Below are 27,321 nucleotides of genomic sequence, written 5' to 3'. Positions count from 1 at the left end.
CCTTGTTCCCTTCTTGAACAGGGGGGTTACAACAGCGATTTTCCAATCCTCTGGGACTTTCCCTGACTCCAGTGACTTTTGAAAGATCATAAACTAACGCCTCCACTATTTCTTCAGCTATCTCCTTTAGAACTCTAGGATGTAGCCCATCTGGGCCCGGAGATTTATCAATTTTTAGACCTCTTAGTTTCTCTAGCACTTTCTCCTATGTGATGGCTACCATATTCAACTCTGCCCCCTGACTCTCCTGAATTGTTGGGATATTACTCATGTCTTCTACTGTGAAGACTGACGCAAAGTACTTATTTAGTTCCTCAGCTATTTCCTTGTCTCCCATCACTAGATTACCCGCGTCATTTTGGAGCGGCCCAATGTCTACTTTTGCCTCCCGTTTGTTTTTAATGTATTTAAAGAAACTGGGGATGTGCGTGTGGTAACAAGTCAAAGGGTCTCGTCCCCAACAACTTTTGGGGATTCTCACCAAGGAGTGGTCGTAACACTAGGCATAACCTATTTAACTGAAATAGTGGGCACGACCTTCTGGCCTCAATACGCTCTCACCCAATCATTCCAGGGGCAACCCTTGTCCCTGCCCGTCTGCCACAATGACTACCCCCCCCCCCCCTCCCCCCCCCACTGACTTGAGGCCTCTGGCCATGTGGCTGAAGGCTATTGCTAATAGGGAATTGGCAATTATGGTTACGTGAGCGTTTCACACATGCCAAATGGATTCCTGTGGATGGGCGGGCCATGTAGCATGTGAGAGTAATTGCCTAGCATCCCAATCACACCCTGATGCATGGACACTGTGCTTGAACACTGCGGAAGGCAAGTGTACCACACACGCAGCAGCCAACATTCGAACACCCAGGGGATGGGACACAGCTCCAGGGACATGTGCACAGCCAGAGAGTGGGTGAGTGCCGTGGGGGGTGGGGGATGGAATGCCTGGAGAGATAGGAAAAGGGTCCAGAGGTCAAACCGCATTGCGGAAGGAAGTGACAGAGGCATCATAATGGTTGTGCAAAGAGGTGTTTAATGTTTTGCACAATCCCCACTCCCAGCGGTGTCATTCCCCCACACCCAGCACTCCCCTCCCCACCCCCTACCTAACCCCCCAACCCCTCCCTCCTCCCCCTCAGTGATCCTCAACGTGCCTGGCCTTCCTAGCTCTCCCACTGCGTTTACATGTTTCCCCAGGATGTACATCTGAGGTGGAGGCTGCCAGCTTTCTATCTTGTCCCGTGCCATTCAGTGCCCCTGGCGGGCATCCTCTGGGGCTGGAGGGCCCCGGCTCACTTGTTGGTGGCACATGCACATCCGTGCCACACTATCCCATGTGCTGCCTCCGAGACGCAGCCTCATCAGAGGGGTCAAACTCTGGAAAGCTGGTGACCACCATTGCCATGCCACGTGATGGGTCCGGGTTGGCACTCAGCGCCCCCTCCTTCCGGTCGGTGCCCACAGGGCCCCAGGGTACCCCTTGGGATGGAGGGACAGTTTGTTCAAACTCCGGCTGCCCCTGCATCATCTGTCTCCCCATGGTCCACACCGTGGTATAGACGCCCTCAGTGATGTTTATCAGAGACTGGGACATTGCCTCGGCAATGCCCACCTGCGACTGGAACAAGCTCCGCAGTGCCTCGGCCATTCTGATCTGAGAGCGGGACATGTCCCACAGAACCTCATCTAGGTCAGTCTGGTACTGGCTGACATCCCCCAGTGAGTTGCTCAATCTGCCGAGAACCTCAGCCATGACCGTCACCAACTGCACAACACCTTGGACACCTTCACTCATGGTGCCAACATCATGCACTAGGCTCTCCACTGTGGTCGCCACCCTAGCAGAGTTGGCCTCAGTGCCACTCAATGCCAGCGCCATTTCCTGCGCCCGTAGCCTCCAACTCCTCATATCGACTATGGATCTGCTGGAGCGATGCTGACAGCCCCCTCGGAATGTCCCTGCAGCTCCCTATCATCTCCACCAGCTCCGGGTAACCCACTTCCAGTGGCTCAGCATCAAGCTTCCAGTGGCTCAGCCCATCAACTGCTGTCTCACCTGGGGGTTCCTGCCTCCACCTGATGTACATCATCAGTAGTGCGGTGCTCACCAGATTGTGCTCAAGAAGCTGTCCACTAACACGCCCCACCAAGGTGTGTGTATCTGCGCTGGTGGAGGGTGGGGATGACAGCTATGCCATGACCACGGTTGCATCCTCGGAGCTCTCCTCCAAGTTGTTCTCCTTGGAGTCAGGAGAGGGGGCCACCCAGGATGAGCCGGCACCGTCGGCTGGAGGGCCTGAAGGAGAATGAACATGTGGTCAGTGGGAGGGATGGGTCAGTCAGTAAGGCAACAAAACACACATTAGACAGGTCCCCTGCATGGATCCCAGTGGTTCCTCACCTCTGCGGCGTCCACCAACCTGTGTGTGGGTTATAGATCTGTCCTCAGCCACACCGGTCACCTCCCGGGCACACTCCCCGAAGGTGCAGGTGCTGAGGATTCTTAAGTCCAGCACCCCACTGCCAGAGTGGGCCCTCACCCACCGATTGTGGGAGAGCTTTTCCTGCGGAGACACAGAGAGGGCATTGTTAGCCACACGCGTTGCTCACAGTGGTGGAAGTGCGGTGTGTGAAGGGAGGGTTGGGGTGGGGGGGGGGGGATCAGATGGGGGGGTTGACCTTTTTCCGGCACTGAAGGCCAGTCCTTCTGGTCACACTCCCCGAGCTGACAGCTGCCGTCACCTCATCCCAGACAGCACTGCCTGCCTTGTGGCTGACTCTTCGGGGCCCTCGGGGGAGGAGGAGGAGGAGGACGACACCCCCCCCCCCCCCACCTTGCCACCACAGCATCCAGGAGGCTCCCCAGGTCAGCATCCCCGAATCTTGGGACCGGTCTCCTCGGCGCTATTGTTGCGAGCTGGCTGGGATTGGCCGAGCAAGTGCAGCTTAAATGCTGCTTGGCCTTGTTAGTGGGGGACTGGCAAACGCGATCCCGGCGAATCAGCTGCCGAGCCTTCATTTGCGACGTTAAGTGGATCAAATAAAGTTGAATTGCGCCTCTGGTCTCACTGAGCCGAGCGTCGGGAAGCTCAGGGCAATTCCCGCTTGCTACCATAGTTTTAAAAAAATCTGGAAAATCGCACCCAGTAATAATCAGCTTGGAATAAAATTTCCAAATGATTACCCGTTGAAATCCACAGAAGGTTAAATAATGAGGGTAATTATCCATCCATCGTACCTCAAAAACACTTTAGTTAAAAAGAACATATGCCATGGTTTGAGAATAAACCATTGACCATGCTCCTTGGTGGACACACTGAAGATGAACGAATGTGCCAGCTCTGTGCCACACAAGATAATCCAATGCCTGAATCAGGAAATGCTGTAGAATTCCAGGACACAGTTAATGATCTATTAGGAACAGGATTATTCTTCCCACTCCCTTGCAGAAAACCGCAAAAGCCCCCGTGAACAGGATGGGCCCTGGCTGGAGAGGTGTTGGGGATTTGGGCAAAAGCTCTGTGTGCTGCACAGCAGCTCTGGGTTGTGTTATTTTTAGAAGATTAAACTCCGCTACGACCCTGCGCACTGCTGTGAGTGGCTGTCAAAGCTTTGGGTGTTGCCAGCCAACATGCAACTCCTTTGGACTTGGCTGCTTTGGACCCGCGGGAGGTAGAACCCCCCGGGCCGACACTTAACAACTGACAGGTACCGACCGCAAAATTCCAGCTACAGTGACTGCTGGGAATGTGCAGAGGGCTGGTGGAGGGAACAAGGTCCCTTTAACACTGTAGCAATCTCTCCCCTGCTGGCTCGCAGCGCCTGCGCTCTGCAGGGTTTGGCGGTGCCTTTAAGGTGAAGTTGCCGATTTCGTCATTGCAGCTGATTGAGGAGGAGGAGGTGCAGGATCTGGATCCTGGGGATCTGGGGGTCCGGGCTGCCGTCTCTACCCATCGCTATAACAGCAGACCATCCCAAGCGTTCCGCCAGAAGTTGCATTTGTTTGAATTTGATTTGTGAGCTGGGGGAAAGGAGCCGGACCGCAGGCAGCAGGAGGAGGAGGATCACTGGACAGAGCCGGGAGGCAGGGGGAGGGAAAGCCAGTGGAAATTAACCAGGGCGCAGTTTCCCTCTGTTCGCCTGAGCATCAGGTCCATGTCAGCGGCTGTGACTGTGCGGCCGGAGCTGACTGTACAAATCTGCAGCTGTCCCGTCCCCCCTCTCCCTCCCCATCCACATCCACACTCCAATAAACGCTGCAAGTTGGGCAGAGGGTGGCCATCCTTGGCGGAAGAGGGAAATATGGGATCCAGCTGATCGTCTCCGGGCAAATCGGGCAGTTATCCCAACACTGGGAGGAAAGTGGAGTGAAAGTGACAGCACAACACAATCTAAAAACAAAATCACCCAGCAACCGGGCAGAGAAGGAGCAGGAAATGTCTGTGCCGGTGAGTATGACTGCAGTTGCAAAGTCTCACCCTGTTCCTGGCTCGGCACGGCTTTTGGTGCAGTAAACACTCAGCTCCGCTGGACTGGCACCAGCGGCACTCACTCGAGCAATCCGCTGCCCTGCTTTAAATCTCTGGTGGGGGACAGTCTGGTGTTGTGATGTTAGTGAGTGCGAGATTTTTAAACGGGTTCCGAGGATTTCTCAGTCTGTACATTGCACCCGCCTGTGTATGTGTGTCTCGCCTGTGTGTCTCTTTGCGTGTGTGTGTGTGTGCCTGTGTCCCTCTGTGTATCTGTGTGGCTGTATCTGTGCGGCTGTATGTGTGTATCTGTGCGGCTGTATGTGTGTGTCTGTGTATCTGTGCGGCTGTATGTGTGTGTGTGTGTCTGTGTATCTGTGCGGCTGTATGTGTGTGTCTGTGTATCTGTGCGGCTGTATGTGTGTGTGTCTGTCTGTGTATCTGCGGACGTATGTGTGTGTCTGTCTGTGTATCTGTGCAGCTGTATGCGTGTGTGTCTGTCTATCTGTGCAGCTGTATATGTGTGTCTGTATCTGTGCTGCTGTATGTGTGTCTGTGTGTATCTGCGGCTGTATGTGAGTGTGTCTGTGCAGCTGTGTGTATCGGTGCGGCTGTGTGTGTATGTCTGTCTGTGTATCTACAGCTGTATGTGTGTGTGCCTGTCTGTATCTGTGCGGCTGTGTGTGTGTCTGTGTGTATCTGCGGCTGTGTGTGTCTGTGTATCTGTGCGGCTGTGTGTGTATGTCTGTCTGTGTATCGCCAGCTGTATGAAAAATGAAATGAAAATGTATATGTATGTGTCTGCCTGTGTATCTGTGCAGCTGTATGTGCATGTGTGTATGTCTGTCTGTCTCTGTGTGTGTGGAGCCTGTTCCCAGTGAGGTTGGACCCTCCCGCTGCTACTTGAGGGTAAGGGGGCACCATTCTCACACTACTGCAGGTTGACAGAACAGATACAAACACCCTGCCAGTTATTACTGAGCTCCTTTTTATGTTCAGGAAATTTGCGGATCTCAACAATTTATTTTACTTGTAGATTTGTACAAGAATTGTAAAAGAAACAACTTTAGATTTGTCTATTATGATAAATGTTATCTTTCAAACTGACGTGGTACTGCTACAGAATATTATAAATGTAGCATGTTCTGGCAAAGCACCCTTCTGAAGTGGTAATTGGTGTAATGTATGCTGCAATCTGTTTCTCCTAGTCAAAGTACTTTTGACAAACCGTATTCCTTTGTTTGCAAATACATAGTGCAAGAATACATATTGTCTATTGATGTTATTAGGGTGGGGATGTATGGTCCCTGGAAACATCCTTGTGAGCATTATCATCTTTTTCCCTCAGGGTTCTGCTTTCTTTCGATCCGCGTCTCTCTCTCTCTTGCTCCCCCCTACCCCCGCCATGAGCACAGTTAACCCTTTCCACGTTAACATGTACCAAAAAGCCCTCTGCCCTCAATTCCCTCAAAGGGAAGCACTCACAGTGAGTGAAGAAAACCTGTTTCATCCAAACACAGCCAGTGTGCGAGAAAGTGAAGTCCAGACACAGCTAATGAAATAGAAGCAGGAATAGGCCATTCAAACATACAAGCTTATTTTGCTGTTCAATTAGACCAAGGCTTTCTGTCTCTTCATTCCGTTCACTCGTCTTGCGTTCAACTGGTTCATTCTGAGGACATGGGTGTCACTGGAAAGATTTGCATTTGTTGCCCACCCCTCGTTGCCCTTGAGAAGGTGGTGGTGAGTTGCCCTCTTGAATTGCTGCAGCCCTTGTGGTGAGGTTAGACCCATGGTGCTGTTGACTAGGGAGTTCCAATATTTTTATCCAGCGACAATAAAGAAATGATGAGATATTTCCAAGTCAGAATGGTAAGTGACGTGAGTCATAGAATCCCTACGGTGCAAAAGGAGGCCATTCAGCCCAGTGAGTCTGCACAGACCCTCTGAAAGAGGACTCCACCCAAGCACACTCCCCTGCCCTATCCCAATAACCCCTTAACCTACACATCTTTTGACTGTGGGAGGAAACCGGAGCACCCGGAGGCAATACACTGGAAACCAGAGAACCCGGAGCAAACACACTGGAGAATGTGCAAACTCCACACAGACAGTTACCCAAGGCTGGAATTGAACCGGGTCCCTGGTGCTGTGAGGCAGCAGTGCTAGCCATTGTGCCACCCTGCTGCCCTAACTTGGCGAGAACTTGCAGGTAGTGGTATTCCCATATGCCTGCTGCCCTCCACCTTCTAGGTGAGGGTGGAGGTCATGGTAACCTGTACCTCAATAGCTTGGCATACACCCGCACACAAATTAACAACTGACTTGAAACTTGCCTCAGCTTGTCATCTGAGAAGCAGTTGAGGACTCTGGGTCTCTCTACTCATTGGAGTTTAGAGAGTTTAAAGGGTGAGGGGGAATCTTATTGAAACTTACAGGATACTGAGAGTCCAAAATAGAATGGACATGGAGAGAGTGTTTCCACTAGTAGGGAAGACTAGAACCAGAGAGCATAACCTCAGACTGAAAGGATGATCCTTTAAAACAGAGATGAAGAGGAATTTCTTCAGTAGAAGGTGGTGAATCATAAGAACTAGGAGTAGGCCATCTGGCCCCTCGAGCTTGCTCCGCCATTCAATGAGATCATGGCTGATCTTTTTTGGACTCAGCAATCTGTGGAACCCTTTGCCGCAGATAGCCGTGGAGGCCAAATCACTGAGTGTCTTTAACACTGTGATAGATAGGTTCTTGATTAATAGGGGGATCAGGGGTTATGGGGAGAAGGCAGGAGAATGGGGATGAGAAACATATCAGCCATGATTGAATGGTGGAGCAGACTTGATGGGCCGAGTGGCCTAATTCTGCTCCTATTTCTTGTGGTTTTAATGTGAAATGACTTTACTATTACTTAATAGATTGAAATGTAGGTCCAATTTTCTGGATTGTGCACACAGTAATTGGGATTGCAGCACCTGATGTGAGCCCAAGTTATAATTACAGTAAATAGATTAAAATGACCACTTGGATGGTTTAACTTAGCTGTTCTTTTTTGGGATTTGCTGGTACAAGGACAGAATGAGGCTTTTTTCTAATGTGTGAGACACAGCCTTGAGATCACAGCTGCAGTGCGTTTAACATAGAACCCTGTGGTAGCCCTGCATTGCGAATAATCATTGAATAACAGGGTTTTAGCATTACAGCACCTAAATGCTACATTGCAGAGGGAACAGTATTGGATTCCTCAAAGCAGTTCCTGATATCCCACTTGCAACCAAATAAAGTTCACCCTATTTCAATACATTGAATACTGAACTGAGCTAAGACATGGGTTTTGCTGACAGGGTTGAGGTGAATATCAAATTGACCACAAGATTTGGATTATAACACAGAAGCTTATATGAATCAAAAATTAAAACTGATACATGGTGTATCTAATCCAAGTAGAATAAAATCATTGTAGCAGACATGTCTTTTACAATCGATTAGACACAGTGAAAAAGAAAGACATGTGTCTCACCCTTAGACTAATTAAGCCATTTCGGACAAACAAGGTACCCAAGGTCCTTGGTTTGACAGACCATAAATCCCTTTGAATTACTTGACTGCAGCTGTATCCGAACCAAAAGAGGATATAAATCTAATTGAGTAACTTTCTGTACATTAAACTTCTTGACACATGAGAGACAGTCTTGAAGCTTACTGTTCAACTCTGAATATATGAAAAACTCTTGGGGCGGGAATCTGTGATCCTGAGGCTAAGTGTTGACGCCGTCGGAAACGGCGTCGCGTTTCTCGATGGAGTCAACACGTCCTCAGGATCAGCAATTCTGACCCTTATAGGGGGCCAGCAAGGCACTGAAGCGGCCCACGCTGCTCCAACTGCTGATCCCAGTGTCAACTGGGTGCCGCGTGGTCCGGCATTGTGCAATGGCACCGGCGCCAACTCGCGCATGCGCAGTGGCTCCCTTCGCCGCGCCGGCTCCAACGCAACATGGAGCAGCGCTACAGGGGCCGGGACAGAAGAAAGGAGGCTCCCAGCCAGTGAGGCCGGCCCGCCGATCGGTGGACCCCGATTGTGAGCCAGGCCACATCGGAGGCCCCCCACGGGGTCGGACCCACAGGCCGCCCCCGGACCCTTCGACGCCGAGGTCCCGCCGGCTGAGAGCAGGTGTGAACGGCGCCGGCGGGACTCGTGTTTTTTACGACAGCCGCTCGGCCCATCCCGGGCCGAGAATCATCAGGGGGGCCATGTAGAGCGGCCCCTGACCGGCGCAGCGCCAACCACGCTGGCGCCAATGGTGCCGCTTCTCCGCTCTGCGAATAAGCGCGTACCGGTTTCGGGGCGGCGTGGCGCGATTTGCGACGGTCACGGGGATTCTCTGGCCCGGGCTGAGAGAATCAGGCCCTTGATAACTGAGAGATTCATAGAATTTACAATGCAGAAGGAGGCCATTTGGCCCATCGGGTCTGCACTGGCCCTTGGAAAGAGCAATCTGCTTAAGCCCATCCCTCCACCTTGTCCCCGTAACCCAGTAACCCTACCTACCTTTTTGGACACTTGAGTGGCAATTTAGCATGGCCAATCCACCGAACCTGCGCATCTTTGGACTGTGGGACGAAACCGAAGGAAACCCACTCAGACAAGGGCAGAAAGTGCAAACTCCATACAAGACAGTCACCCGAGGCCGGAATTGAACCTGGGACCCTGGAGCTGGGAGGGAGCAGTGCTAACTACTGTGCCACCGTGCCATGGAATGAAGTCATTATTGGAAGGACTTGCTTACCGAACATATGTTAAGATGTTGGAGACTTAAACTGATGTTAAGAGAAACACTAATCAACTTTGAAAGGTAAACTGTCAATAAGATCAAATAAAGCCACAATATTTTAAAGGAAGTGGTCATTATAGAGAGAAGATGCAAATCAGGCTATAACAGAAATAGGAAAGAAAATGTATTTTAAAAGGACAGATTCACAGAACTAGTACTCACTCTTCCCTGCTAGAGGGTGAAGTCACTGTTCTGTTCAACTGCTTGTTTTCCAAGTCCCGTGAGGCTGTTGTGAGTATGCGCCTATTATTTTAAGATATTTCTTACGTAGATGTTTTATAGATACTTTCGGATTTCCATGTTTAAATATATTTTTCTCTTAAAGTAAAAAGGCAATTGACAGATTTATATTTTGAAGATTGTAACTTTTTTTATACTCTGAAATGTTATCATAAAATCCCACTAAAAAATAAACTGTGTACGGTTACATTGAGTAAGCTTTAGATCCCAGACGCTCATTTAGGATGTCTTAAATGACAGGATTCCAAGGTTTAGAATTGAGCGATCTACTCAAAATCTTCCATTAGAATGTAACTGAAACCTGTTTATTATTAAGGCCTGCAATAGTCATCTCCCTCTCATGAGAGCTGTTCTGTGTCTTGCAGGAAGTTTTCCTCCTTCGGTGGCTTAGTCAGAATAGACTTGGTGAGACTAACCCTTTGGATCAGGGAAATCCTAGACCGCTCACAGGGTCCGACTCTGACTCAGCATCTGTGCAGAGCTGGACAATTCACTGTTTTTCTTCATTTGCTTTTGGTGCAATTGCAAGGGCCAGTGTTTGCTGTTTTGCTCACTCTGCCAGGAAGTAGAATTTTAAAAATATCATAAATGGTGCTGGTGCGAATGTTGGATCTCTGTAGTATTTTGTGACGTCTCTGGGATTTAATGAAAAATAAATTAAATTGATGCTGACTTGATGGGCTGAAGGGCCTCTTCTGCACTATCATCCTATCATTCTGTTAAATCATTGACAGGAAGATGAATAAAACACTTTGATTCATGAATTATACAGAAGTTTATTATGTACAAAGGACAGCAGCAATTTTGAATGGGTATCGCACAGTTCAACTAGTCCCTGCTTTCCAATATTAGATTGACTGCTTTTAGCATTACAATACTGATGAGCTAGTGAGGATTTGCTATGCAGCGTTACTGGACACTTTCTGACAGTGTACTGCATGGTAAACAGGGGAGGCAAACTTAAGATGATTGGTGAGGCGAAATAGGCAGAGAGTTGTTTTGATCTGAATGCGCTGCCTGAGTGGACGGCGGAAGCAGATTTGTTGGGATCTGTTCCAAGAGGAATTGGATTTGAAAAGGACATATTTGAGAGCTCTGGGGAAGGTGTTGTGGGGTAGGGCTAATTGATACCTCTCCCGAAAAGAGACGATAGATGGAATGGCCTGGGCTGTAAGATTCTGTGATGGATGTTCATGGCTCCATCTGAAAATTTCGGGAAATGGTAATGTCAGGCCACAACCTGGATAGTTGCTGTATTGCTCCAGACTGCAGTGAGATTTCTTCTTTTGGACTGTGCTCTGTGTTGCAATCCTAAGCACAATCTAACTTTTAGACTCTGAACTTTTGAGTGTGTCCTCTTTGTTTCTCCAAAATACATTATCGGGATTTTAGTTGCCGGAAGAAAAGTTCATTTTTCAACTGGTAAATGCTATTTTGCAACTAAATATGTAATATAGGATCTCCCCAATGGCAGGCTTGGTGAAGGTACTGCTTAATAGTCATAAGCACAGAAACACGTCCTTCAGGCCCACCATGTCTATGCTTACCATTCAAACACTAATCTATACTAATCCCATTTACCAGCACTTGGTATAGAGTCATTGAGTCAATGTGGAGTTAAATCATACAGATCAAAGAGAACCTACTTTAGATTTCTTAGTTTCAGGTTTGATCCATGTACCGCATTAGCTGATTTCAGCCATGCAGCAGTAATGGAAGTAAATCAGCCAGCGTTCCTACTCCTAATCAATATCCTCAACGTGGGTGTGAAGGAATCTTGGGTTTAAAAGAAATGCCATACATTTATATGGTGGCTTTCACGATATCCTAAAACGCCCCCAACCAATTATGCTTTATTTTAGAACCAATCCACTAAATAGAATACAAGAATTTAACTGAGGGATAAATTAAAAGGGGCCACTTTTGGTAGGGGCACTGCCCAAAAATAACAAAACAGAATGGAAACGTAGCAACGTTAAATCATAATGTGAAAAGAGGGGTCGATAAAGCAATCCAACCCGTGCGGTGCCCATTGGGCACGGAAGGCCCAACCAACTATGTGCTTCTGAAATGTAGACACTGTTGTGATGTAGGGAAGGCAACAAGCTGTCAGAAACAGCAGTGCAATAACGACCAGCTAATCTAACTGTTGCCCAACCCTCTGGACGAACACGTCTGCTGTACTTGGATAGTGCAATGGGATCTTTTACATCTACCTGAGAGGGCACAGACCTTGATTTAACATTTCATCAGAAAACTGGCTCTTCTAACACTGCAAATCTCTCTCAGAACTGCACTGGACTGTTAGCTGAGCTTGTGTGCAAGTTAACAATGTATATTTGGAGCAGTTTAGAATTCAGCAAAGAAGGACCAAGGGATTGATTTAGAAGGGGAAAATATAGTACGAAAGTAAGCTTGCAGGGAGCATAAAGACTGACACTAAGAGTATCTATATATATATATATATATGTGTGTGTGAAGAGAAAGAGATTGGTAAAGACAAATGTAGCCCCCCCTACAGACAGAAACTGGGGAATGCATAATAATGGACAAAGAAATGGCTGAGCATTTGAATACATACTTTGGTTATGTCTTCACAAAAGAGGACACAAATCAGATACCAGAAATGTTGGAGAATGAAATGTTCAGTGAGAGGGATGAACTGGGGGAGATCAATATTAGTAGAGAAATGGTGCTGGGAAAATTGATGGGATTGAAGGTGGATAAATCTCCAGGGCTTGAAAATCTGCATGCCGGAGTGCTGAAGGAGGTGGCTCTGGAGATAGTGGATGCATTGGTGGTCATCTTCCGGGATTCAGTAGACTCTGGAACAGTCCCTGCAGATTGGAGGGTAACTAATGTCATTCCAATATTCAAAAAGGGAGGTTGAGAGAAAACAGGGAATTATAGACCAGTAAGCCTAACATCGGTAGTGGGGAAAATTTTTGAATCCATATCAAGGACTTTATAACGGAACATTTAGAAAGCAGTGGCAGGATCAGTCAGAGTCAGCATGGATTTATGAAGGGGAAATCATGCTTGACAAATCTGTTGGAATTCTTTGAAGATGTAATCAGTACAGTTGACAAGGGGGAGCCAGTCGATGTGGTATATTTGGACTTTCAGAAGACGTTTGACAAAGTCCCGCATAAGAGATTATTATGCAAAATTAAAGCGCATGAGATTGGGGAAGTTTATTGAGGTGGACAGAAAACTGGTTGGCAGTGAGGAAACAAAGAGTAGGGATTAATGAGTCCTTTTCAAATTGGCAGGCAGTAATTAGTGGGGTGCCACAGGGATCGGTGCTGGGACCCCAGCTATTCACAATATATATTAATGATTTGGATGAGGGAATAAAATGTAACATCTCAACGTTTGCAGATTATACCAAGTTGGGTAGGAGAGTGAACTTCGACGAGGTTGCAGGGATCCTACAGCATGACCTGGCAGGTTGGGCAAGTGGGCAAATCAATGGCAGATGCAATATAATTTGGATAAGTGGGGTTATTCACTTTGGAAGCAAAAACAGGAAGGCAAATTACTACCAGAATGGTTGTAAATTGAGAGAGGGGAGTGTGCAGCGGGACCTGGGTGTCCTTGTCCATCAATGGCTGAAGGTAAGCATTCAGGTGCAGCAGGCAGTGAAGAAGGCTAATGGTATGTTGGCCTTCATTGCGAGAGGTTTCGAGTTCAGAAGCAGGGATGTTGCTGCAATTATACAGGGCCTTGGTGAGGCCACACCTAGAATATTGTGTGCAGTTTTGGTCTCCTTTTCTGAGGAAGGATGTTCTTGCTCTCGAGGAAGTGCAGCGAAGGTTTACCAGACTGATTCAAGGGATGGCGGGACTGTCATATGAGGAGAGATTGACTTGGTTAGGATTGTTCTCGCTGGAGTTCAGAAGAATGAGGGAGGGATCTCATAGAGACTTATAAAATACTAACAGGGCTAGACAGGGTAGATGCAGGGAAGATGTTCCCAATGGTGGGTGTGTCCAGAACCAGGGGTCACAGTCTGAGGATTCAGGGTAAACCATCTCCGACAGAGAAGAGGAGACATTTCTTCAACCAAGAAGTGGTGAGCCTGTGGAATTTATTACTACAGGAAATAGTTGATGCTAAAACATTGAATATATTCAAGAGGCGGCTAGATATAGCACTTCGGGCGAATGGGATCAAAGGCTATCGTGAGAAAGCAGGATTAGGATATTGAGTTGGATGATCAGCCATGATCGTGATAAATGGCAGAACAGGCTCGAAGGACCAAAAGGCCTCCTCCTGCACCTATCTTCTATGTATCTGTGTAATCCCCAACGTGGAGCTTTTTAGTAAAAAGATAAAAGGAATGTACGGGTTGTGCCGTGGCAGTGTTTATTTCTAAGTAAGCTACTGACACTTATTCTCTAGGCCCACCCATGAAGCCTAGTCGCTTAACTGTCGAACTGCCTTTATATAGCCCCTTTCGCAATCTCAATCAAAAATGCTTTGCAGCCAAATAAGTACTTTTGCAGTGCGGCCACGCTCCTCATATGGGAAATGAGGCCACCAGTTTGAACACAGTGATGAAATAAATTATCAGCTCACCTGCCTGGAGATTGAGGATTACAAGAGGTAATATATCTGTCATAATGGTGATTGTATATATCAGCGATTGTTGTACAAGGGCTGTTGTGCTGTACTAAAAATTGTGAGTTAAAAATGAACAAAGTGGGATAAAATTATTTGGGAAAAATGGCTTTTTTTGAATTGTCAGCAGCAATAACTTTCCTCTATCTCAATGTGACACAATCATTTAGTCACAGCGTATAAACTTGTAAAGGCTGGGTCGGATTTTACATTGAGATAAGCACAGTCAATGCCATTGCAAATGCTTTATTGTGGTTATAGAGCTCCTCGGAAGGAAATCTTTGGTGATAACTAATAAAACATGCAGCACAAAGTCAGAGATGAGGCCGAGGCACAGGTGAGAAATACAGTTTAGATCAAAGCTTCCAACTTGATTTCGCACCCGAATAATGCCAGAAGTAGCTGGCATTCATTGCACACAAAAATCTAATCCTTTGGACTTAATAAGGTGCTGATTGTCTGTGGTCCACTTGTTTAGGAGCTTGTGTCGATCACCATTCAAAATGCTGGCCTTCTGAGTCTCTGCTTTATTAGCTCTGGATAGCTGTCATATCCTATCTCTTCCATGCCATGTCCGTCCATATATTGGTTGACCTGTTATAGCTTTAGATAATCAGCCTCACAGCACCTCTTTGGCTTCCTCGCTGGCTTATTGTGTTTCATTGCAATCTCCTGACTCTGTGACATTACATACGGGATTAAAGCATCAGTGGCTCTAGCTAATGTCCCATGTCTATGCAACCTCCTTATTTTGTGCCCCTGTAGTGTTTTGAGGTACACTTGTGAAGTTGCTTAACCCCATGCAGTGTCCAAAAATAGTGGTTTGCACTGGACAAATCAAATGTCTGTGTGAAACTTCTCAGTATGAGTTGAAAACTGTTTTGCTGCAGAAGTCCTGTGTGTTCTGGTGAAAACCCAGTGGGTAACAAAAAAATGGCCACTTAGCCACTTGGGGGAGGGGGGGGGGTGTTTGAATTTCCCAATCAGGGCTAAGCATTACAGACAGCTGTGCCTTCAAATGATTTTCAATTATTCAAGAAAGAAACGTTCTTTAGTTAAATCCTCGATTAGAAACACGAATACACTTTCTGGTTGCGAAAGTACTATTCTCATCTGAGTCATTTCAGATTCAATCTGTTTACTAATTCCCTTTAATCAAGCCTTGATTTCTGTTTGGTGCAAGGCACTCGTGCATCAGCAGCCGATAGCTCTGAAACCGAGGCACACTGTTAACTGCAGAGTGGTTTGTAATCCATTATTAGGTATTGATCAACAGCTGTATTGATGCTTTTATCATTACAAGTACCCCTTATGGCATTTAGCGACTCATTAAAGCTCTTGTCCTAAACTGAGAACTTTACCATGGAGGGATTCTGACCCTTGGTGGATGCATTTTAAATGTTTGTATTTTTTTTTCTTGTCTGTGGATAAGTTTTAAATATTATCATTTTCCCCCCTGAGTTGCAAGGAGGAAACTGTATGCTTTTGCAGCTTTAGCAATCAAAACCTGCCGCAATGTACAATTACTTAGAATCATTAGTTGTTTTGTATCACATACTGTGCTCGGATACCACATGATAAAACAATACCAATAGTTTCTGTGTGCCTGTGAGGCTTTTTGCAGTTGGAGCTTTATCTGCTCCTTTTTTATATTACCCCAAATCTCCGACTTCGCCTTCCAGTTCCAATGAATGGCCATCAACCTCAAACATTAACCCTGTTCCTCTATTTCTCTAGAGATGAGGCCTGACCTGCTGAGCGTTTCCAGTTTGTATTTCCAATTTCCAACCTCAGTCTTCTGCCCTCTTTTTACCTTAGAGACAAATGTAATATAAGGAATGTGTAATGCTTATGGTTTCTGGATGTAATGGGGAGGGGGAGCGAGAACACCTTCAGACCCTTTTCAAAAATGTGTCACTTGTTGCCGGCTGCTCCCCCAGCTCTCTTTGCATGCCGCCCAAAGATAGCACTGGGCATCAGAGAAAGGTGCTGTATTTCACAGTAATTATCTGCAGCCCTTCTTGTTGGAGCGCTCACTTGACTTGGAGTGACCCACATTTTTGGGTCAAGTACGATATGCGCTGGTGCACCAGGTCTACGTAAGATCTGTGACGTTGTTTCTCACATCAGGGAATAGCTTTGCTACTCCTTGCTAAAAATACCAGCTGCTGAGTATTTCAGAGCTGCGGGTCTATGAAACTTTTTATTCTTTGTGAACTGATTAGGTAAATGCTGTTAAAGATCCAGTCCTTGGTTGTTCAGATTGTCCTACATTTCTGTCACTGGCCCTGAAATTGAATGCGGTGCTGCACATAATGATAAACATTTGCCACAAGGTTGAAAAATCTCGAAGTTGAATGGTCTCTGTGTCTGTCTCTCTCTGTCTGTCTCTGGCACTCTCCCTCCAACTATTCCCCTCAGACTAGGAATTTGCTTTCTTAGTTTTTTTTAAAGGATCACAGTCCAATATCAAGGCTGACGGGCAGAGTGCAAGCAACGCAGCTAGCTCACTCTAAATTTGGCTCAGCAAATTCCCCATTTTAGTTTCAGCTGCAGATTGAATTGACTTGCATCCAGGGCTGGGATGGTGCTTTTGTTTGAAGGCTGCATTGGAACATGAAGCAAACCTGTGGTCTCCTCCTGCTGTCATGTGCTGTGATGCTGCAAATTAAACTCCAGCAGAGTAAAAACCGAACAAGCAGCTCACTCCTCAAAGCAAATGTTTTAATATTTCCGATATTCATATTCTAATTTTTGGGCAGAATGTTTATAAACCTTTATTGAAAAGGAATGGAGATTCTGCTGTGCCGGCAAGCTTTGAGAATCCTCTTGCCACACGAATCAAAGGTAATCTGATAAAGCTGGTAAAAAGGCACACTGGGCCTGTAGCTTTATACATAGAGGAATAGGGCACAAAATAGAGTGCTTTAAATCTCTGGTTAGGCCTCTGCTGGAGTGTTGCATCCAATTCTGGCCAGCATGCTTCAGGAAGGATGGAAATGCCTCGGAGAAGACTTACTGGAATGATACCAGGGATGAAAACTTCCAGCTTATGTGGAGAATCTGGGGTTGCTGTCCTTTGAGCAGAGAGGTGAAGTTGAAGAGATGATCAGGTTATTGAAGGGTTTTAATAGCGTGGATAAGGAGAAGCAGGAGGGCATGTTTTTAAGATAATTCACAAAAGAGCTGAGTTGTGGGGAGGAGCGTTTGAGGTTGGAAATGAATATTATTTTTATGCAGTGAGTTGTTATGATCCTGAATGCACTGCCTGGGAAGATAATGGCAGCAGACTCGGTAGTAACTTCCAAAAGGGAATTGGATACACTTGAAGAGGAAACTTTTACGGGGATAATTAGAAAGCTCTTTTAAAAAGATGGCACAGATACAATGGGCCAAATGGCCTCATTCTGGAGTATAACATTGTACCATTCCACAATGTGGTACAAAGTGTTACCATTGTCCTAGTTCACATTATTGTTTTGTTATGTTTCCTTTGTAACATAAGCGGCTTCCTTGTGTTGCATTTGTCAAGGAAGGTCGAGACGTGTAAATAACTTCAACTCATTTATTTACACTATGTACACTTTTATAACTTGAGTTTGACACTACTGCTAATCCTATTGTAGCTACCTAAACTGACTAACCAGCTGCTGTCTTCCACGTGGTAGGTGTGATAATGAATCAACCCTGTGCCTCTCCTCACTGACTGTCTCCACTGGCCGAAGGGGGCTGATCATGTGTGTGGTGTCCTTTATGTATGGGTTGGTGTAATGCCCCCCTGTGGTCGTGTCACCTCCTTGTGTATCGTGAATGTCCATTGGTCGCCTCCCATCTAACTTATCTATTGGTTGAGTGTGTGTGTGTGATGTTTCTGGTGCTCCCTCTAGTGTCTGTCTAGCTTACATGTATTTACAGTGATGCACATCACCACAATTATATAGCAGTTAACTTAATGATGACCGAGATAAATTGTGCAGGGGTTTCAGAAAGATTGATGTATTTACCATCTATTTTAGTTGCTGCTAATTTGAGTATATAAATGCACATAATGTTATTGCTGGTTGGATCTCTTTCCCCATCCTTTGTTATGAAATGGGAAGGAATTCTGGATCAACACTGAAACATTTCGTCAAATTGTCAAACTGTTTGCAGGGACAGCTAATTAATGACTTGTAAAATACGGTTATAGTCGTTTTGTTATTGATTGACAGGGAATGGAGTTAAATAATGTCAAGTTTCGGGCCCAAATTATATTTTCTGATCCTCTGACCTTTTACTTGCATTCAAGTTAGCTACCGACAGTCTTGAAAGGTTACGGAGTGACCAAATCATTTCCCAATGGTTATTTATTACTTGTTGATCTAATTTGAAGAACTGATTTGCTTTTTGATGGGGACAGCAGAGCTGACTGATGTTGACACTTGGGGAAGGAATAAAAAATAGAATCAATGTATCGTTCTAAGAGATTCCATATGGAGGGACATTGCTGATGGTAACAAGCTTTTCTTTTTGTTGGAAAGAATGAGCTGCATTTTGCCAGGGAATGTTGCGGGATTGATTTTCAGTGAAAAGTAGAAGGGCATCAGCACGCTAGCTGCTGCCTGCAAGCAGCCTGTTGAAGAACAGCAAATATTGTGAGCTGGGTATGAGAACAGAAATATACAGCTTTCTGACGATGCAGTTTAACATGTGTTCTGTGTTAAAGCATCCTGAAAGAACAGTTTACTTTGTCTGTGGAAGATGTGGCTCTTTCACTGCACATTGTCTCCTGCATACTGCACGAAAGGGCTGCAGCCTCTTCCATTTGCTCTCGTCACTAAAAGGGCGGCACGATAGCACAGTGGTTAATACTGTTGCTTCACAGCGCCAGGGACTTGGGTTTGATTCCCGGCTTGGGTCCCTGTCTGTGCGGAGTCTGTACATTCTCGACGTATCTGCATGGGTTTCCTCCGGGTGCTCCGGTTTCCTCCCACAGTCCAAAGAAGTGCAGGTTAGGTGCTTTTCACAGTAACCTCATTGCAGTGTTAATGTAAGCCTACTTGTGACAATAAATGAGTCGTCAAGTGTAGAAAGTGAGAAAATATGGCTGTGCACCTACCTGCTTCATACGAAATGGCTGAACGGAGTAAAATATACACCTGGACACACCTCATTCAATGCCTCTGAATTTAGTAGGTTATCACATTAAATTGGTTTGGAAGACTGTTTATATGAATTGTTGGCTGAACAAAGGAGCAATGTCCATTTACTTCTGAGGCTGAGGCTCTTTAGAAAAGTGAGGGTTGAGATCTTGGTCGGAGGTAGAGGTATTTAAAATTATGAAGGGACTGGATTGTATAGAGCTAGAGAAAATGTTCCCACTTGAAGGGGAATCCAAAAACCCCGTTATTAATATCAGATGGTGACTAATAAATCCAATATGTAATTCGGGAAGAACTTCTCTACTAAGAGAGTGGTAAGAATGTGGAAATCACTGCCACATGAGTGTTTGAGGCAAATAGCATACATGTATGTAAGGAGGTGATAGATGATGATCTATGTGAGGGAGAAAGGACTAGAAGAATATGATGATAAGGAGCTGAATGTTACAGGCCATTCGTGGACAGGAAAGCAGGTAGATGGACCCGTACATTAGCGGACCATGCCCGCCCATCGCCTACGCTGCTGCAATTTTATTGGGGAGGTGTTGGGTGGGCTGTCTGCCCATTTGAAATTTGATCCTGCAGGCTGCTGGGCAAGATCGCCAGATGTGCCTGGGTTCCAGGTCATCCATGGTCACTGTTCCTCCTGCATTACCAATAATGTTCACTGCTGCTGCTAATGCAGAGCTGTTGGCCTCTGATTGGCTGACAGCCCTATGAGGTGGGATGTCCTCCTGGAGATGGACTGAAGTATCACCTCATAGTAGGTAAAGGACCGAGGCCCAAAAGAGCAAAGCTGAGTGAGCTGATCAAGCCCCCCCACCCCCACCAAGGGATAATTTACACTAAGATGCAGGGTAACCATGCTCTGTGTATAATCCAGCCCAAGATGTGATGACATCGAAACATAGTAAAATGTTTGCATGAAACATAAACCCTGGCGTGGACCTGGTGCTGTTAAATTTTATATAGCTCACCTTCGACCATTTTGGTAATTGTATGATACAACAATAATGGAGTTGTAGCAATTAATCTAACAATATCAATTATCAAGGAAAGCACCAGTGGTGGAAAGCTTTGAGAACCATAGGTCCAAGGTCACCTGCTCCTCCCAAGAATGCAGCACTAGCCATACGTCAGCTTTCAAATGGTTCCAAATATTATTTTCTGAGTGAAGTATATCTAATTTGCATTTGAATGGGTCAACACTCTTTGCTTCCACCCAATGGACACCATTGTAGGAAAGGGTCAGACACCACGACAAGCTCCACAGTTACAAACCCGGCCTCAGAAATATTCCAGAGAGATTGAAAGCTGCTGTAAATTATTAGGGGGAGACATTTTGACAAATTTGAAAAATGTGCTTTTCTTCCTGTCCAATTCTGTTGATGTGGGAAGCTGATTTGTTGCAGTCGAAGAATTTATCATAGTGGGACTGATACAGTCAGACCTTGTTAGTGTTCATTGTGTTGCTGTTTCTTAATTCCTATCACCTGGGAGTCTGAAGTGTCACTGGGCAGTGAGATGGATAATGCACATGTATAGAACACCTCATCACTGTCCTCGCAAATCCTTGGAGTGGTTCCTCTGTAGTGCGCACTGTTCATTTTAAAATGCACTGAATGTTAGCAAATCTTTACCGTTTCCATTTGTGACATTCAGGTTAGCAAAGAATATGTCAGTAGCTCGCCTTGATTGGCTAACCCTCAGGATTAGGTCAAAGGTGGGATCACTTACATTGATGCTTATTGACTGGACTCTAACATTGACTAGTCAATTAGGCAAGATACTGGAGGGCTGAGAGTGCCAGTGGGGCCCATATAGCACCTTCAGGAGAAGTGGGAGCAAACTGCAGAGGGGGGGAGGGAGTGAGGCAAAAAAATCAGTCACTGGATGTGGGCGGCCAATATTTTTTGCTCAACCCTAATTGCCCCTTAAACTGAGTGTTTTGCTCGGCAATTTATGAGGGCACAGGGGCACAATAAGAGTCAACCACATTGTTGTGGTGAGGGTTAGGGGTCTGGGGTCACACGTAGGCCAGACCAGGTAAGGACAGCAAATTTCCCTCCCTATAGGACATTAATGAAACAGAGGGGCTTTTACCACAATCAACAATGGATTAATGGTCATCATTGGACTTTTAATTCCAGATTTTTATCAAATTCAAATTTCATCATCTACTGTGGTTGGATTCGTACCCGCATCCCAAGAGCATTACCCAGGGTCTCTGGATTATTAGTCCAGTGACAATGCCACTGCCTTCTTGTAAAGCAATGGCGCTTTGCAGTGCACTGGTTATATTGGTTTTGGAGATTTGGGGTTACATATTACACTAATTAAAATTCCAAACCACCTCCATTTGCACCTATTGAAGTAAAAAAAAATGGCCTCGCTGACTGCCAATTTGCGGAATAAATTTCACGGGAGATTATTAGAGAAGGTGGGCCAAGTGTCAGCACTCTCCTCCACAACGCAGTAAGAAAATATCAGGAGCTTGATATTACTCTTCTTTAGATCCTTTATTGGCTGATTTCTGTGATTTTCTTGCCAGCTTTCCTCTATCCTCCCATTTGTTCTCCTGTGGATGTTAATTCACTGCTTCTGTGTGGGTCTCTAGGTTCTGCTGATGTAAAGATCTCTAGACTGTGATCGCTCAAGGGGATTTTGATAGGTGTTGTTGGTAGGGGTTTAATGATCAATGGATGCCTCCCAGTTGAGCCTGATGTTGACATTACAAACTGGGTAGTAGTGATGAAGATTAGAAAGATATTTCCATCCACCTCTTCTTACGTTGAGGTATGGAGACCAATTGAGGTGCTTCCACTGCTATTCTGTTTGCAGTAAGGTAAATTAGCACAGGCCAGGAATTGAGTGAACTAACTTAGCCACTCGGAAGGTCTTTGTTAATAGACTGCTGCAGTGCAATTATTAACTTCTTATAAGAAGTCATTGTGTACGCAAGGTTTATAATCCAAAGCTTTCCAGTGAGAATTGAAGGATATTTTGCGTGTGGTTGTGATGTTCATGGGAACCCCTACCACCAATTCCTGTGGGATCTCTTTTCCCACTCCAATGATGTGTTTCTTCCTGGCAGTTTGATAAAGGAACACTGTTGATGGGGAGTATTGACATCTTACCAGGCTCTGCTGTTCCAGCCCAGCTGAGGGTGTGAAAAGGAAGATGAAACATTCCACATGCACAAGGCCAGCAATTGAGTGAGTTAGCTGGGAACAGGCCAGGCCTGGGAACTTGGGCACTTGGCTCACTTTGTGAATGAGTGGGACAGGCTGAGGAGACCCATCAAGAAGAGATGATAGGCAGTGTTAAGCAGGATTGCAGCATTTTGGTGAGTCAACTATAGCTAGACGGTGAGTCACTTGACCTGAGCTCATCTTGCATTACATGTGCCTGCGACAATGTTGGGTTGGGTTGAAATGGTGTTGTAGGGAAGTTTTAGATTTCTCTACAATTATCCCAAGTGCTCTTGGGCTATGAAAGAAAATAGCCAGGTTACTTGATTCCCATCTCCTACCCTCTGTGTGACGTGTGTATCTGTGAATATCGGGTGAGGACAAAGAAAGACATTTATTTGTATAGCACCTTTCACAACCTCTGGACGTCCCACAGTGCTTCATTACCGTTGAACATTTTTTGAAGTGTAGTCTCTAATGTAATGCAGGGAAAATGTGACAGATAATTTGCACACGTCAAAGCCACATAAGCAGCAATGCGGCAATGACAAGATAATCTGTTGTGATGTTGGTTGAGAGATAAATATTGGCCAGGATATCAGACTGTGCTTCTTAGCTTTTCTCCAAGGTAGTGCCGCCCATTTGATAGGACAGATGGAGCCTTGGTTTAATGCCTCATCTGAAAGTCAGCACCCTGACAGAGCAGCACTCCCTCGATAACGCACTGGAGTGCCAGCCTTGATTTTCTGCGCAAGCCTCTGAGTTGAGGCTTGAACCCACAACCTCAGGTATAAGTGCTCCCACTGAACGCTCAGCTGACCAGATTAGACTCTGCTGCCCCGCTAGCAACTATTGAACAATCAGTTTTCACTCCATGCCTGGGTTGTTGTATGAAGAATCAGAGAATCTACAGCGCAGAAGGAGGCCATTCGGCCCATCGAGTCTGCACTGGCCCTTGGAAAGAGCATCCTACCTAAGCCCTCACCTCCACCCTCTCCCTGTAACCCAGTATCCCCACCTAACCTTTGTGGACACGGAGGGCAATTTAGCTTGGCCAATCCACCAAACCTGCACATCTTTGGACTGTGGGAGGAAACCGGAGCACCCAGAGGAAACCCACACAGACACGGGGAGAATTTCAGATTCGGCACAGACAGTGACCCAAGTCAGGAATCGAACCTGGGACCCTGGAGCTGTGAAGCAACAGTGCTAACCACTGTGCTACCGTGCTGTGTATGTTGGATGGGTCCACATAGAACTTTTGGCACCCACAGAACTCTACTTTTGCAAAGACCCAGCACTTTTAACATTGGAGCGGAGAGGATAATACTGGAGTGGTAAGCACTGAAGGCCAAACCAATTTAGTTTTGCGCACAAATGCTTCCTTAGCCCCTTGCGAATAAAGGAGATGTAAGTGAACTAAACGTCCAATCCAGTTGGATATGGGCTTCCATTATGGTAGCCAATCGTCTAGGGTCACCCATAGAATTCCTATACTGTAGAAGGAAACCATTCGGCCCAATGAGTCTGTACTAACCCTCTGAAAGCACCCTACCTAGGCCCATTCCCCTGCCCTATCCCTGTAACCCCACCTAACAACCTGCAAATCTTTTGACACTGAAGGGGAAATTTTAGCATGGCCAATCCTCCTAACCTGCATATCTTTGGACTGCGGGAGCTTCCAACAATAAAAGAAAATTCTGCACAGAGGCGGTGTGATGTATTTCTGTTGCACAGCAGATAAATATGGATCTTGTCCTTGTGTTTGTAAATAGCTAGTCAGCAGTGTGGATATTATCCCTTATTTTTACAGAATGGCTGCATAGTATTTTCAGCTCACCCTGGAGCAGTTCCAGCTGGCTGGTTAGCAACTGTTGGAGGGTACCAATTTGTGACAATGACTCCCTTCGAGGCAGTCTGTAAAATACCCAGTATCACATTCCATACAGCTCGGGGACACCATCTGTTAAATGTAAACATGCAGCAAGGCACCAACCGAACACCTAGAGATGGAGAGAAAAACATTCCTTTCAGCTCAGAAATAAACAAAGCCGCGACGTGAAGCAAGTGAAGGAGAGAAAGCATTCCTTGTTCTTTGGGTTACCTGGGCTGGATTCCAAAAACATCAAATATCTGTACAAAAATACTTTTTTTTTTTAATGCGCCTAGCTCCACAGCACAATGTGTGCCTTTTTTTCAAATTTAACTCCACAGATGCTCCAGTGCCAGTTATTGTATTTCGCAAACCCGTTCAAGCTATGTTCTGATTCTGCGCCATGTAAGCTTGGGTGTCTGTCCACAATGCAGCACTGCCAAAGGATGGCAAACTCTCAAGAGTGTCGCCACAATGCTACAGCCAGGAAATTACTTTTGGGGATATCAGTGATTGAACATTTAACACCTATCACAGTGCCTTCCTAATGTTCACTGTATTAAAAGTGACATTGGCTTACCTGTATTAACCATGTCAATTGGTCTCTTAATTCAGGTAGGGTGCTATCCTCCAGGGTCGCCCATAGAATTCCTACCCTGCCGAAGGAGACCATTTGGCCCATCGAGTCTGTAACAAAAGGGGAAATCATTCCTTGGAATTAACATTTTTCCCAGAAAACAGGCCATTTGGCCCAACCGATGTATCTCTCATGTTTATTCTCCACACAATCCTCCACCCATTTTACGTTATCTCTCTCTCTCTATCAACATATCCTTCAAATGTTTGTCTAACTTCCCTTATTTGATGTTGACAACAACAATGTGCATTTGTACAAGCAGCTTTACTCAATCCCGAGACACTTTAGAGGAATGTAATCAAAGAAAAGAAAACTGACTGATACAATGAAGACAACATATGGACATGTGATCAAAAGCTTGGTCAAAGAAAAATAATTTAAGGAGCATCTTAGAGGCAGAGTAAGATGGAGAGGTTCCCGGAAGGATTTTCAGTGCTTAACACAGTGAATGCATAGACCCCAGTGGTGGAGCGAAGGAAGTCACAAATATATTGAGCAAATTCAAATTGGGGCAGCACGGCGGCGCAGTGGTTAGCACTGGGACTGCGGCGCTGAGGACCCAGGTTCGAATCCCGGCCCTGGGTCACTTTCCATGTGGCGTTTGCACATTCTCCCCGTGTCTGCGTGGGTTTCACCCCCACGACCCAAAGATGTGCAGGTTAGGTGGATTGGACACGCTAAATTGCCCTTTAATTGGAAAAATAATAATTGGGTATTCTAAATTTTTTTAAAAGCCATCCAAATTTGCAAATATTTTGTTCATTAAAACAATATCAATGTGGTGCTTTTTGGAATTTATTTGATTCAGTGCTTCGGTTTGTTTTATTTTGGGTTGTCAATCTAATAAGCATGAGAAGTTGGCTGTGGAACCAATTACAAAATGAGCAGGCTATTAATTTCTCGGTTAATTAATTTTAACCAGTTCACTCTTCATCCCCAGCAATATAACCCATTTAACAGCAAATCACATAGTGTTCCCTCACTCTGCTCATTTCTCTCCTCCCCATATTTCATATGTGACGTTAGTTGCTTTGTTCTTGTGATGAGTGACAAGGCTAGAAGGTGAGGATCCCCCACGGGGGTTAATTTTCAATGTACAGCTTGTTGCTGGAACTACAGAGTGCAGCCCACAAATTGGTGATTTAAGAGTCTTCCTGACATTTATGACTTGACATTTACTGTTGCCCATTTAGAAATGAATCTACTGTACATATATATTTTCATTGGATTTATTGCTGCACGTCAAAAAATCAACTCAACCTTAAATAAATGAAAGACCCTGCCAGAATTTAAGATCCTTTTGGTCTCGTGGTACAAAATAAGATGCCCGCAGCTGTTTTGTTCATTATTGCTGCGGTCTCCTTCCAGACATCTTGGGCATTTCTGCAATGGCTTTCACATAGGAATGAAATGAAAGACTTGCTTTGCTATAGTGCCCTTCAGGACTTCAGGATGTCCGAATGCGCTCTGCACTCATTGAAGTAGTTTTGATGTGTAGTCACTGTTGTAATGTAGGAAATACAGAAGTCAATTTGAGCACCGCAAGCTGCCATGATCAGCCATGTTGTAATGACCAGGTAATCTGTTTTACCCATTGGTTGAGGGAAAAATATTGACCAGGACAATTGGAGAACTCCCCTAGACTTCTTTCAATGGTGTCACAGATAAACGCAACTGAGGGGGCATTCTAATCTCATCTGCAAGACATGCTCAGAACGTTTATAGACATGAATATTTTTTGTATGTACAGACATTTTTTAACAGTACGCAAGAATTATGTAATCTGCCTGGATACTTGTAATTTGACTGAGGCAAAACCATCTAAATAGGGAAGGAAAACTTTCCCAGGGAGAGGAGATGCATCGTTTTTGAAGTTCAGAATATGTGTGTGGAACTGTAAAATGTAAAACTGTGTGGGGGGAATAGACTCCCTGTGAACTCCAGTATAATACCCTGTAATGTTTTTAAGTGAACGGGTTGATAACTCTTTGACAGGACGGAGGCCTAATAAAGTGTTGAAATAGTCCCAAAATGAAGTTGTCATTGAACCACCAGTAGCTGTGTTGCCAGCTTCATAACTGGACACTTGTGATGTCGTAGAATCATCAAATAGTACAGCACAGAATGAGACTATTCGGGTCATCGTGTCTGTACTAAGGGCACGATTCTCCGGCCTCATTACGCTCCCGCTCAAGCGTAATGAGGCTGGTGAATAGCGGGAGAGGCCAAAAACGAGATCTGTGCCGTGTCATGATGTTCAGATAAACATCATGGTGCAAACACACATACACACTGATGGACAGATCAACGGACCA

The 27,321-nt window shown here is 45.6% G+C and overlaps 1 protein-coding gene across 1 annotated transcript in view; it reads left to right on the top strand.

Annotated features, from left to right (window-relative positions):
- Positions 1–3,880: 3,880 nt before the first annotated feature.
- The window catches only part of bcar1 (BCAR1 scaffold protein, Cas family member), a 361,830-nt gene continuing 338,389 nt past the window's right edge, over positions 3,881–27,321 (top strand). The window contains exon 1 of the mRNA XM_072518297.1: positions 3,881–4,451. Within this exon, the coding sequence (XP_072374398.1) occupies positions 4,440–4,451 (12 nt within the window). The 5' untranslated portion in view covers positions 3,881–4,439. The remainder of the gene's footprint in view (positions 4,452–27,321) is intronic.

The sequence above is a fragment of the Scyliorhinus torazame genome, chromosome 10, assembly GCF_047496885.1.
Source record: "Scyliorhinus torazame isolate Kashiwa2021f chromosome 10, sScyTor2.1, whole genome shotgun sequence".
NCBI lineage: Eukaryota > Metazoa > Chordata > Chondrichthyes > Carcharhiniformes > Scyliorhinidae > Scyliorhinus > Scyliorhinus torazame.
This window is presented reverse-complemented; position numbering and strand designations above follow the sequence as displayed.